Source organism: Mesoplodon densirostris, chromosome 16 (genome assembly GCF_025265405.1).
Source record: "Mesoplodon densirostris isolate mMesDen1 chromosome 16, mMesDen1 primary haplotype, whole genome shotgun sequence".
NCBI classification, from domain to species: Eukaryota; Metazoa; Chordata; class Mammalia; order Artiodactyla; family Ziphiidae; genus Mesoplodon; species Mesoplodon densirostris.
The window spans coordinates 56,486,336-56,499,805 of NC_082676.1; the positions used below are offsets into that span (position 1 = coordinate 56,486,336).

At 46.8% G+C, this 13,470-nt stretch overlaps 1 protein-coding gene across 3 annotated transcripts in view; it reads left to right on the plus strand.

The window, feature by feature from the left end:
• Positions 1-298: 298 nt before the first annotated feature.
• The window catches only part of CPPED1 (calcineurin like phosphoesterase domain containing 1), a 120,178-nt gene continuing 107,006 nt past the window's right edge, over positions 299-13,470 (plus strand). For all 3 annotated transcript variants that reach the window (XM_060120622.1, XM_060120624.1, XM_060120623.1), the window contains exon 1: positions 299-484. In XM_060120622.1, the coding sequence (XP_059976605.1) occupies positions 415-484 (70 nt within the window). In that variant the 5' untranslated portion in view covers positions 299-414. The remainder of the gene's footprint in view (positions 485-13,470) is intronic.

Here is a 13,470-nt window from a genome sequence, read left to right on the forward strand (position 1 = left end):
TCCCAAATTGCATAGCACATACTTATCATTTATTGCTTATCTGAAATTCCAATTTAACTAGACGTCCTGTATTCTTATTTGTTAAACCTGCAGACCCCACTTTTAGGGAATGGCTGCACCCCCCAAACCTTAAGCCCAAAGGCACCCACTCTGCTCACGCAGGCGCCAGGCAAGTTGGCTCCCTCGCTAGGAGCCCCAGTCGATCCCAGAGGGGCCCCTCACGCTTCCGCCCCGTTCAGGCAGCACTAGTGGCTCCCCGAGCGACCGAGCCCCGCGCGCCCGCCGGCCCCGCCCCGCCCCGAGCAGAGGGCGCAGCCCCCAGCCGGGCAGGTCCCAAGCGGCAGTTGGGCCGTAAGGAGTCGGGCCGCTCCCTCCTACACAGTGAACTCCTTCGAGGCGGAAAACTTGCTTGCCATGTCGGCTGCGGAGGCGGGAGGTGTTTTCCACAGAGCTCGGGGCAGGACTTTGGACGCGTTTTCCTCAGGTACTGCCTGCCCTTCGCCTGGGAAGGGGATGGTTTCAGGGCTGCGGAACCTTCGGCGGGGAGAACGTTCGGTCGGGATGTGCACCTCCAGCCGGACCCCAGCGGGGGCTGCACCCGGGGGCTGGGGACCGCAAAAGAGGCCGCACCGCCCGCCCTTGGGGCTTCCAGGGGCGCTTTTGGAAGAAGAGTGTCTGGGCAAGGGGTACGGTAGTGGAGCCTCGCTGGCCTTGACCAAGGTTCCCTGAGAGAAGATAGAGTGAGGCAGCAAAGCATAGTTAATAGCGTGGGCTCTGCAGTTAGACTTGATTTCCAAGCCCTGCCTTGGACACGTTGCTCAGCGAGTATTGGTCTCAGTTTCCTCATCTGTAAAAGGGGAATAATCGCAGCGAGGTTGTGTGTGGCACAGGATAAGCGCTGGGTGCACGTGAGATGCGGTTATTCTTATTATGGTCATTCACCACGATGTAGTTTATACTCCATAATCATGGTTACCTTCTATAATATGAGTCATCCACCAAAATGTTGGCAGTGCCCATCAGAACTGGAGAGGGGAGGCAGAAGAGCCGTGTGGGGTTAAGTGCTTGGATTTTGGATTTAGATAATCTGCCTCGCTGTGAAAATGGGTTTGTTAATACTTACCGCATAGGGGAGAGTTAGCAGATTAAAAGGATTTCTGTAACCAAGTGCCTGACTGGCTAGGTGCTAAGTGAATGTTAGCCCTAGAGCTATAAAAGGGACCATTGCTGCCCGTTTTATTGGTCCTCCCTGCGTCTTTTGCTGCATGGTCAAATTCCAGCTTTTGTCACCCCGGGGCAGTCACCCCAGACACGCTGCGTGATCTGGCTTGTACTCACCTTTCTTGCTTCATGCTCGCGATTCTTCCCTTGCCCAGTTCTCCTGCTTCACTGTTTTTCTTAACTCCAATTTTAAAGGTCCAAGTGCTTTATTTCCGTAGGGCTTTTGTGCTTGCTCTTTGCTCGCCTAGCTAATAGCACTTTCTCAACCTTCACACTTTATTTAAAGTTCAGTCACTTTCTCAGACAGATTTTCCCTGGCTACCCTTACTAAAGTGGGTTTCTGGTCTTCCCTGGTGGCGCAGCGGTTGAGAGTCCGCCTGCCGATGCAGGGGACGCGGGTTTGTGCCCCGGTCCAGGAAGATCCCACATGCCGCAGAGCGGCTGGGCCCGTGAGCCATGGCCACTGAGCCTGCGCGTCCGGAGCCTGTGCTCCGCAAAGGGAGAGGCCACAACAGAGAGAGGCCCGCGTACCACAGAAAAAAAAAAAAAAAGTGGGTTTCTCCTGTAACTCTGTCCTAAAGCCTTATTCTTTTCTTTCTTTGCAGCTGTTGGTGGGGGGTGGCAAGGTTCTGGAAGAGCATGTAAGGCCAGAAATCTAGCTGAGGTGATTTTAGAAAATACAGTCTGTTGTGGTGACCATTCTCTAAATATTTTAATATGCCGTTTTCAACCTGTTTTCAAACCCAAGCTTGTGCGCCCCATGCACAGTGAGGCCAAACAAACAAAATATCAGAGTTTGGAGCAGAGAAAGGTTTATTGCAGGGCCAAGCTAGGAGAACAGGTAACTCGTACTCAGAAGACCCGAGCTCTCCCTGTAGTTTTCAGGGAAGAGGTTTTTGTTTTTGTTTTTGTTTTTGCCATGCTACGTGGCTTGTGGGATCTTAGTTCCCCAACCAGGGATTGAACCCGGGCCCTGACAGTGAAAGCACAGGGTCCTAACCACTGGACCGCCAGGGAAATCCCCAATGGAGAAGCAGGGAAGAGTTTTTAAAGGCAGCATTCGGGGTGACAGCTGCAGGGTGAATGACTTTCTTCTGATTGGTTGCTGGTGAGGTAACAGGATGGTGGTCCAGGAATCTCAAGCATCAGCCTTCTGGTTCTGACCAGTCTGGGGTCTCAGCAGGTACTTACCATCCTTCACCTGGGTGGGGGCCTGCAGAACTTGAAGACTGTATCAGATTGTTAAGCACATCTCTTGAGGGAACTATAAGACTAAGGAACTAAGACTTTTTTTTTTTAAACATCTTTATTGGAATATAATTGCTTTACAGTGGTGTGTTAGTTTCTGCTTTATAACAAAGTGAGTCAGCTATACATATACATATATCCCCATATCTTCTCCTTCTTGCTTCTCCCTCCCTCCCACCCTCCCTATCCCACCCCTCTAGGTGGTCACAAAGCACTGAGCTAGCTGATCTCCCTGTGTTATGTGGCTGCTTCCCACTAGCTATCTATTCTACATTTGGTAGTGTATATATGTTAATGCCACTCTTTCACTTCTTCCCAGCTTACCCTTCCCCCTCCCCGCGTCCTCAAGTCCATTCTCTACGTCTGCGTCTTTATTCCTGTCCTGCCCCTAGGTTCTTCAGAACCAATTTTTTTTTTAAGATTCCATATATATATGTGTTAGCATACGGTATTTGTTTTTCTCTTTCTGACTGACTTCACTCTGTATGACAATCTCTCGGTCCATCCACCTCACTACAAATAACTCAATTTTGTTTCTTTTTATGGCTGAGTAATAGTCCATTGTATATGTGTGCCACATCTTCTTTATCCATTCATCTGTCGATGGACACTTAGGTTGCTTCCATGTCCTGGCTACTGTAAATAGTGCTGCAATGAACATTGTGATACATGACTCTTTTTGAATTATGGTTTTCTCAGGGTATATGCCCAGTAGTGGGATTGCTGGGTCATATGGTAGTTCTATTTTTAGTTTTTTAAGGAACCTCCATACTGTTCTCCATAGTGGCTGTATCAATCTACATTCCCACCAACAGTGCATGAGGGTTCCCTTTTCTCCACACCCTCTCCAGCATTTACTGTTTGTAGATTTTTTGATGATGGCCGTTCTGACCAGTGTGAGGTGATACCTCATTGTAGTTTTGATTTGCATTTTTCTAGTGATTAGTGCTGTTAAGCATCCTTTCATGTGTTTGTTGGCAATCTGTATATCTTCTTTGGAGAAATGTCTATTTAGGTCTTCTGCCCATTTTTGGATTGGGTTGTTTGTTTTTTTTTGATATTGAGCTGCATGAGCTGCTTGTAAATTTTGGAGATTAATCCTTTGTCAGTTGCTTCATTTGCAAATATTTTCTCCCATTCTGAGGGTTGTCTTTTCATCTTGTTTATGGTTTCCTTTGCTGTGCAAAGCTTTTAAGTTTCATTAGGTCCCATTTGTTTATTTTTGTTTTTATTTCCATTTCTCTAGGAGGTGGGTCAAAAAGGATCTTGCTGTGATTTATGTCATAAGAGTGTTCTGCCTATGTTTTCCTCTAAGAGTTTTATAGTGTCTGGCCTTATGTTTAGGTCTTTAATCCATTTTGAGTTTATTTTTGTGTGGTGTTAGGGAGTGTTCTAATTTCATTCTTTTACATGTAGCTGTCCAGTTAGGAACTAAGACTTTTATCGCTGAACTATTGTTTCTTGACTGCTTTTCCTTTGTTTCTGCATTTCCTCACTTCCCTAATTAGTAACTCCTTGAATCTGCCCTTTGGAACTCAGGGAAGGTCTAGGATACTAAAGCCTTTTTCTGCAAACAAGGAATGGGAGACGTGGAAGGGCTTTTGTGCCCTGGCGGGCCCCACAGGGTCCCACTCAGTTTCAAACCAGTGTGAGGCTTTGGGGATTTATCCATATTGGTCTAAGCAGTTCTAGTCTGCTCATTTTCCTGCTGGGCAGTAGCCATTGTATCAGCATACATTGATACATTCTGTTGCTGGATATGCTGAGAATCTTCTTGCCTCTCCATATACACTCTCCCTGCTCCGCCATGCCCCAGGAGGTTGACATCTTTGGGCTTCATCCGGGGGCTCCTTGCCCTCTGGCCTGCTGTTGGGTTTAGCCCGTGGGGAGTCCTGACTGGAGATTAGAGGGTGGGGAAAACAATTGTCAGGGTGTTTATTCCCCTGGTTTAGTCCCTGTGGGGTTGCCTCAACCTGACTGTATTCCTTACCTGAAATTAACTGCTTCTTTGAAGGTAGGCTTTCTGCTGGAACTCTCTTTTCAGATTTGGGTAACCACTTTCTCCCTCCTTTCAGATGTAGTTCTGCTTTTCTGTGTTGGACTACTAAACTGTCCTTTGATGTTTTTCGATACTCAACTCATCCCAAGTAATTAAACGCTCCTTTAATTATCCTGATTTGAGTATGCCAGCTATTTCCTGCTAGGATCCTGATATGATGGACATTCAGTTATTTCTGTTTTTCACTCCTGGTAACCGTGCTGTTATGAACATTCTGGTACAAGCCTTCTTGTGGATACAGGGAAAAATTTCTCCAGGGCATATACCCAGAGGAGCGAAATTCTGAGTTGTAGGGTATGATCTTTTCCAGCTTTCCTAGATTTTGTCAAATCGCCTTCCAGAATGTTTACACCAACTTATTCTCCCACTAGCAGGGTATGAGAGTTCCTTGTGACTCTGCACTATCTCTTTTCAGTTCAGGAAGTATTTACTGTGTTCCTATTGCATTCTCTAGTATCTTGTGATGAGTAAAAAAAAGTCAAGGGGAAGGCAAGGGCTCATAATCTAAGCACAGAGCTGTGGCACAAAAAATAATTCTTGGCAACTGGTGGGCTTTGTAGGCCACTGTAGTGGGAATTGGGATTTTTTTAAGCTTTTTTTTCTTAATTAATTAATTTTATTTTATTTATTTTTGGCTGTGTTGGGTCTTCGTTGCTGTGCGTGGGCTTTCTCTAGTTGTGGCGAGCAGGGGCTAGTCTTTGTTGCGGTGTGCGGGCTTCTCATTGCGGTGGCTTCTCTTCTTGCGGAGCACGGGCTCTAGGCACACGGGCTTCAGTAGTTGTGGCTCGCGGGCTCTAGAGTGCAGGCTCAGTATGTGGCGCACGGGCTTAGTTGCTCCGTGGCATGTGGGATCTTCCTGGACCAGGGCTCGAACCTGGGATTCTTAACCACTGCACCACCAGGGAAGCCTGGGAATCGGGATTTTAAGCATTCGTCCTGGGTGATGGTGAGACTGTTAATTGAAATCAGGGAGTAAGGAGTAGGGCCAGGTTTGATGGGATTAATTTGGGAAGTGGTGGCTTTGAGGTGCGGTCAGGAAATCTGAGGCAACTTGCAGGGTGTGGTGCACAGCTGGGGATGGAGGTGTGGGTGCCATCCACAGAGAGGCAAGTAGATGATATCGCTGTAGGAGTCAGTGACATTCCTGAGGGGCAAGATGTGGAGTAGTGGACGGGGTGTGTGTGTGTGTGTGTGTGTGTGTGTGTGTGTAACCTTAGGATGTGCCATCGTTTAGGGGGTCAGAAGAAGGAAAAGACACACTGAAGGTCTCAGGGCAGGAAACAACCAGAAATTTAGGAAGATAAATCCAGGAGCCAGCTTTGGTACCAAAGTTGGGGAGGAGGGCTTAAGGCAGGGTGGTCCACAGGCTCAGATGCTGCAGACATCTAGGTGAGTGTTAGCTGAGCAGAGGATGGCAGGTTTGATTGTTATGTCACCTTCAGGACAGTTTCAGTGCAGTTGTAGGAGGAAGCCTGGTGCATGGCTTTTGAGGAATGGTGGAGATTGAGGATGCGCAGTCAGCAAAGGCAGGATTCTGTTTGGAGCCGTTTGGTGATCCAGGGTAGACATAGGGTAGTAGCAGTTTGAAGGAGGAGCAATGCTGAGGGAGGGCTGAAGGGTTTGCAATAGTACTAATGGTGATAAGAACAACCGGAGCATCTAACGTTGATCAGGTGTTTACGGCGGGCCAGGCGCTATACTCTGTGCTGTATGTGGATTATCTCATGTAATCTTCAAGGTAGTCCTGTTGAGCTAGCTATTAGGGTTATCCTCTTTTTACAGTGGGAGAAAATCAATCTCAGGAAGGCTAGGCAACTTGCCCAAGGTCACATGATTGGTCTGACATGGATCTGGGGTTGAAAAATGCAAAAGGCAGGATAATTGTTGGAGAGCAGTATCTGAGGAGATGGGAAAAGATGTGGCATTGAGGGCTCAGAAGAGGGGTTGGCTCTGGGAACAAATTTCTTCTTCGACCATCTCTCCCTCCTTCTATCTAACTGTTTTTCTGTCTGTCCATCTATCTACCAGACCGTCCATCCACCAGTCTGTCCATCATATGTCCATCCTTTCATCTGTCTGTCCATCCCTTTGTCTATTGGTTCATCCATTTGCCCACTCATCAAATGTACTAAGCACCTCCCTTGTCCCAGGCATTGTGCTAGATCCCAGAGTGCAGTGATGAGTGAAAACCAGATGTGATTCCTCACCTCTGGCATGTAGCTACTTGGAGAGCCTAACATTAAACTGCCAGTCACACAAACCATCATAAATCCCAGCTGTGGCAAGTGTCAGGGAAGTGAGGAATGTCGCTTGTCAGGAAGTGAGGGGCATCTTAATAAGGCCCTGTAGGGAGGGCTCCCCTGGGGAAGGGGTGTGTCATCTGATTGCTGAAGGATGAGTAGGAGGTACCTGGGCTCTGAAGGGAGGGGGAGGACCATTGTAGACCACAGGTGGAGCAAGTGTGAAAGTCTGACATGGTGGGACAGGAAAGGGAAGGGTGAGGGGAGAAAGAAGCCCCTGACTCTGGAGCTGGGTGGTACAGGATGAGACTGGAGCATGGGGAAGGGGGTCATTGGGGAGGTTTTGTCTTTAAGCTGCATGTGTGAGGACACAAGGACACATGATCTGATTTCCATTTTGGAAAGAATGGTCTGGCTGCAGCAGTAACAACAGAAGAGTCTCTGCTTGAGAGGAACTTGGGGTGCAATCTGATTGGAAGCTGGAGCTCAGCGACTCGTCTTGAAGCAGCATTTCCAAGGCACACGTTGTTCACTTTGAATTTGTTGACTTCCAGCAGCTGGAGGGGCGTGTGGTGGTGGTGGGGGGCTTCTGGTGGAGGTGATGGGGGCGCTGAGGTGTGAAGCTTCCTAGCCCCCTGGAGCTGCCCCAGGGCTGCCGTGGGACCAGAGAGCAAGAGAGGTGCTCACCTGGAAAAGAGTGGGGTGCGGAGGGGGTGGGGAGAGACTGAGAAGATAAATTGAGATAGGGGGAGGGAAAATGACCCTGGACTTCTAGAAGTGGGGCCTGCACTTGGTCTCCTCTGTGGGTTGAGCAGCCCCAGTGGGCATGCCCAGTATGCGTCATACAGCTCAGGGTTTCTAGAGGCCCGGCCTTGGAGGGTCAGGCTCAGAACCCTTCACTAGAAGTTGAGCACCTAGTCTACCTCTGAGCTGCCTCTACTGCTGTCCCTGACTTACCTGGGCCCTAGTTACCTGTTAGTGCTGCTGGTGACTTTGAGTGATCCTCTCGGAGGGTCCATTGCCAGTTCAGGCTCTGTGGGCAGGTGGTAAACTGGTAGAGGTGCCCCAAGGGCAGGTTTGGAAGAGAAAGGAAAGGAACTGGCTTTTTCTGTCTCTTGCCAAAATACACATTGCCTCTCAAAGAGGTTTTGGTGAACTCAAGCAACTGGGCCTCAAATCACAACCCTGATAACCCTCACACTTCCTCCTGGAAGCCCCCTCCAGAATTAAACAGTTTGTTTCTCAAGTGAAGCTTGTCAGGTAAATGAAAGAGTGCTGTCTGACCCAGCTCGGGCTGCTGTAACAGAACACCATAGGCTGGGTGGCTTAAAAACAACAGAAATATATTGCTCACATTCTGGAGGCTGGAAGTCCAAGGTCAAGGAACCTGCAGATTCAGTGTCTGGTGCGAACCTTCTTCCTGGTTCATAGATGGCTGTCTTTTTTTTTTTCTTTCTTTTTTTTTTTTTTTTTTTTTTTTTTCTTTTTGCGGTATGCGGGCCTCTCACTGTTGTGGCCTCTCCCGTTGCGGAGCACAGGCTCCGGATGCGCAGGCCCAGCGGCCATGGCTCACGGGCCCAGCCGCTCCGCGGCATATGGGATCCTCCCAGATCGGGGCACGAACCCGTATCCCCTGCATCGGCAGGCGGACTCTCAACCACTGCGCCACCAGGGAGGCCCCTCTTTCTTTTTTTTTAAGACTTTATTTTTTAGAGCAGTTTTAGGTTCATAGCAAAATTGAGTGGAAGGTACAGAGAGTTCTCATACATCCCCTGTTCACACACATGCACAGCCTGCCCATCATCAGCATTCCCCGCCAGAGTGGTATGTTTGTTACAACTGAACATACAGTGACACAACATTACCACCCAAAGTCCACAGTTTACCTTACAGTTCACTCTTAGAGTTGTACATTTTATGTACAATGTACATGTACTGTGTAATAACACATAACCATCATTATAGTAGATGGCTGTCTTCCTGCTGTGTCCTCCCGTGGAGGAAAGCGGGAGTGAGCGCTCTAGGGTCTCTTTCATAAGGGCAATAATCCCACTACTAAGCCCTCAGGATATAATCACCTCCAAAGTCCCCATCTGCAAATATCATCACATTTGGGGTTAGATTTCAATGTAAGAATTTTGAGGGGACACAAACAGTCCATGGCAAGCACTTTAAGACTATTTCCCCCTGATAGTTTTTGAGTAACAGTATTCCCATGCACTTCTTCCAGGAGTGTTGTATGTGAAGCCTGGCTTCAGTCATCCATTTCCTGTTAACACAACCTGCTAGGCTCTGTCAACAGATGTTTATAGAAAGTAAGTTGTACGTGTCTCACCTGAGAAGGCTCACAATCCTCAGGCATGTTCAAATATTCATTTTAATTAGGCAAATTAATAATTATATTTCCTTGACATGTATCCTAATTAAGACTACTTTCTCCTAACAAATAATTGGCTTTCTGAAAAGTTTACAACATCTGTTTTGAAGAAATTCTCAAAGGGAGAAATATCAAAATAAAATATGTTTTCAAAATTACATATCTTTAATTGTTTTCAGGTCCTAATCAGTTTTTCCAGTTCATTTTACCACTGGAATATTTTCCCCCTTAGATAGAGAACAGGGATCTTCAGTGCTTTACCTAAAATGATGATTTCCTTGGACATTTTAAACCTCCACAGCTGTTTCAGAGGAGCCAGCTCTATTCACTGATTCTGAATGTTTCTTGGTCTCTTCTAGAAACCCTCTCGCAGAGAATAAGTGAAATCTCTAAAGAATAATGTACTTCATCCCTTCCAGGTCTCACCTAAGAACCTCTCTAGAAACAGTAGGCCTGGAAATGTTTGTTCAAGTCTGAAGAGGGTTGAAAATATTGTGGCGTAAAAAATTCAAACTTATCAATGAAGGAAATGAAATGAATGCTTTTAATTAATTTTTTAAATTAATTAATTAATTTATTTTTGGCTGCGTTGGGTCTTCGTTGCTGTGCACGGGCTTTCTCTAGTTGTGGCGAGTGGGGGCTACTCTTCGTTGCGGTGCACAGGCTTCTCATTGTGGTGGCTTCTCTTGTTGCGGAGCATGGGCCCTAGGCACATGGGCTTCAGTAGTTGTGGCTTGCGGGCTCTAGAGCGCAGGCTCAGTAGTTGTGGCGCACAGGCTTAGTTGCTCCGCGGCATATGGATTCACTCATTTCAAGTTTCACTGGTTTTTAATAAATTTACAGTGGTACAACATCAGAATTTTAGAACCTCTCATTCTCCCCAAAAAAGGATACCTTGTGTCCATTTTCAGTCTCTTTATGTTTCCAATCCCAGCACAGTCAACTACTAATTTACCTCCCTAGCTTTGCCTTTTCTGGACATTTCATATAAATGGAATCATATAATCTGTGGTTTTTTGTGACTGGCTTCTTTCCCTTAACATAATCTTTTTACGATTCACCCATGTTGCAGTGTGTATCAGCACTTTGTTCCTTTTTACTGAACAGTATTCCAGAGTATGGATTACCACATTTTGTTATCCGTTTACCCGTCGGTGAACATTTCAATATTTTTTGGACATTGACGGACATTCCCCCATTTGGACACTGGCTATCATGAATAAAGCTGTTATGAACATCCACATTAGAGGTCTTTTTTTTTTTTTTTTTTGCGGTACGCAGGCCTCTCACTGTTGTGGCCTCTCCCGTTGCGGAGCACAGGCTCCAGACGTGCAGGCTCAGCAGCCATGGCTCACGGGCCCAGCCGCTCCACGGCATGTGGGGTCTTCCCAGACTGGGGCATGAACCCGTGTCCCCTGCATCGGCAGGCGGACTCTCAACCACTGCGCCACCAGGGAAGCCCTAGAGGTCTTTTTGTATGGACATATGTTTCATTTCTCTTGGGTAGATACCTAGGATTGGAATTGCTGGGTCGTATAAGTAACTGTCTTTAACATTTTAAGGAACCACCAAACTGTTTTCCAAAGCAGCTGCACCATTTACATTCCCAGCAGCAGTGCATACAGGTTCAAATTTCTCCATATGCTCATTCACACTTGATATTGTCTGTCTTTTTGATTATAACCAAGCAAATGCATGTGAAGTGGAATCTCACTGTGTTTTTTTTTTTAAATAAATTTATTTATTTAATTTATTTTATGTTTGGCTGCGTTGGGTCTTCATTGCTGCGCGCAGGCTTTCTGTAGTTGGGGTGAGCGGGGGCTACTCTTCGTTGTGGTGCGTGGGCTTCTCACTGCAGTGGCTTCTCTTGTTGCAGAGCATGGACTCTAGGCGCATGGGCTCAGTAGTTGTGGCTCACGGGCTCAGTAGTTGTGGCTCGCGGGCTCTAGAGTGCAGGCTCCGTAGTTGTGGTGCACAGGCTTAGTTGCTCCACGGCATGTGGGGTCTTCCCAGACCAAGGGATCAAACCCCTGTCCCCTGCATTGGCAGGCAGATTCTTAACCACTGCGCCACCAGGGAAGCCCTCATTGTGGTTTTGATTTGCATTTTCCTAATGCCTAATGATGTTGAACACCTTTTCATGTGCTTATTGGCTATTTGTAATCTTTGAAGAAATGTCTGTTCAGATCCTTTGCCTGGGTTATTTCTGTTTTTATTATTGAGTTGTAAGAGTTCTTTATATGTTCTGGATACAAGTCCCTTGTCAAATATATGATTTGAAAATATTTTCTCCCATCCTGTGGCTTGTCTTTTCACTTTCTTGATGATATCATTTGCAAGACCCACATTTTTAATTCTGATGAAGTCCCAGTTATCAACTTTTTCTTTTATTACTTGTACTTTTGATGCCATATCTAAGAAATCTTTACCTAAACCCAAATTGTGAATATTTACTCCTGTGTTTTCTTTTAAGAGTATTATAGTTGGAGCTGTTACATTTAGGTCTGGGTCCATATTGAATAAATTTTTACGTATGATGTGGAGTAAGGGTTGTCTTAGAAGTTTTCCTTTTTTTTTTTTTTAACTACAGTAGAAGCCTGGTAGTTTGTCAATGAATAGAAAAAATTAGCTAAAGAGGGGAATCATTAAAATATTACACATTTTTGACATTTCATTTTAATGTAAACTATAAATGTAAATTCAGTTAATGATCTTTTGAGGTCAGGCCAAGGTCATGTCTTGGAGTATGGGTTTACAGGTGGGCCTGCCAGGGCCCATAAACAACACCCATAACGAATCTTTTCCAGTTTGGGTTTTTTTCCAGTGGAGTAGTCAGTTAAAAATCACCTAGAGAGCACTCTGAGCAAAGGATTCTTCTAGCTTTATACTTTTTCACCAGATCTTACACACTTGCCTCCCCAACACCTGATTCAATAGTATTTTATTTTTACCAGCTTGCTTTATTGAGTCTTCCCAAAGCATCCATCTTTGCTTTATTAGAAACAACTCTTTTTACATTTGTATTTCTCTGGCTTACATGTTTTATTAAATTAGATGATTTAAAAATAAGTGCTAGCATGAACAGATTTGGGGGCACTTCCTGACAGACACTCCATGAGGGGCGGGGCAGAGGTGCGTAGAGCATGGGAAGGCCATCAGCTTGCCCAGGGCCATGGTCCGCGCCTTCGTGGAGGCATGGAGAGTGTTGATGACCCTTCACATTGGTCTAGTGGATGTCTGTTAAGAGAGTATCTTCTTCACAGAGAGGACTAACTGACAACTTTTTATATTTGTGCAGTGTGTGATTTTTAACTTTGTCAAACCCTCCAATGAGTCAGGGGCAGTAACATGGGGCCAGGGCAACTGGAGACTCCAGAAGCCCCAGAACTGCTGCCAGCCACTCTCAGGACCAAGAGAATGTGGAGTCAGACACCCAGGAAATATTTGTTGAGCGAAAGAACGTTCAGACTCCCCCACGTAGTAGCCTTGTTTAGAGGAAAAGAAGAAACATCTTTGTCAAGCTAATGGCTCAGGTCCTCATTTGTAAGAAGGAGGCCGAGTGTTGGCCAGATCTGTCTTAAGGAGCAGCCAGGGTGACAAGTGCATTGATTTCATCTGTGTGGGGGCACTTTGGTGATTTCAGGCCCCAAACTAGTAAGGGGGAGGATCCGGGGGAGGATCCAGAGGAGAACGCAGCTCTTCAGGCTTCCTGCCCTCTGGCCCCGCCCCCAGAATACATTGGAGCAGGACGGAGCACCTCATCTTTCCCCCAGTCTGCCCCTTCCCGGTCTCCCCTAGCTCTGTCCGACCAGCAGCCTGGGAGTCGCTCCTGACCTCTGCTTCACCCTCCTCTCCCTGTCCTGGCTGCCCACAGTCCCATCCATGCACCCCCAGGGCACAGCTGGGCTTCATCTACTTCTCTACTTCCCGGCTCCCACCACCGTGAGCCCGGCCACCCCACCTACCCTGCCTCTCACCCAGACAGTCCCAGCAGCCTCTGAGTCCCTCTTGTCTCTCCAGTCTATTCCCTGAACAGCATCCAGAGTCATGTCTTTGAAACAAAAACTGGGTCTGTCAGCCCTTGCTGTGGCTTTTCTCTGTCCCCCTCCTCTTCCCTCTCTTCCTCATTCTTCAGGCCTGTGCTGCTTCTCTTATTCTAAGTTAGGTCCACTGCCATTCACCTTCACCCATTCTTTTCTTTTAGGATATTTGTTACAACTTTGAGTTGTGTCTTTACTCCTCTGACTTTGATGTCCTTTCCTGCCTGTAGGTGATAAATTCCCTGGGGGTGGAGCAGGAAGCCCAGGCCTAGGAGGGTGTCTGGC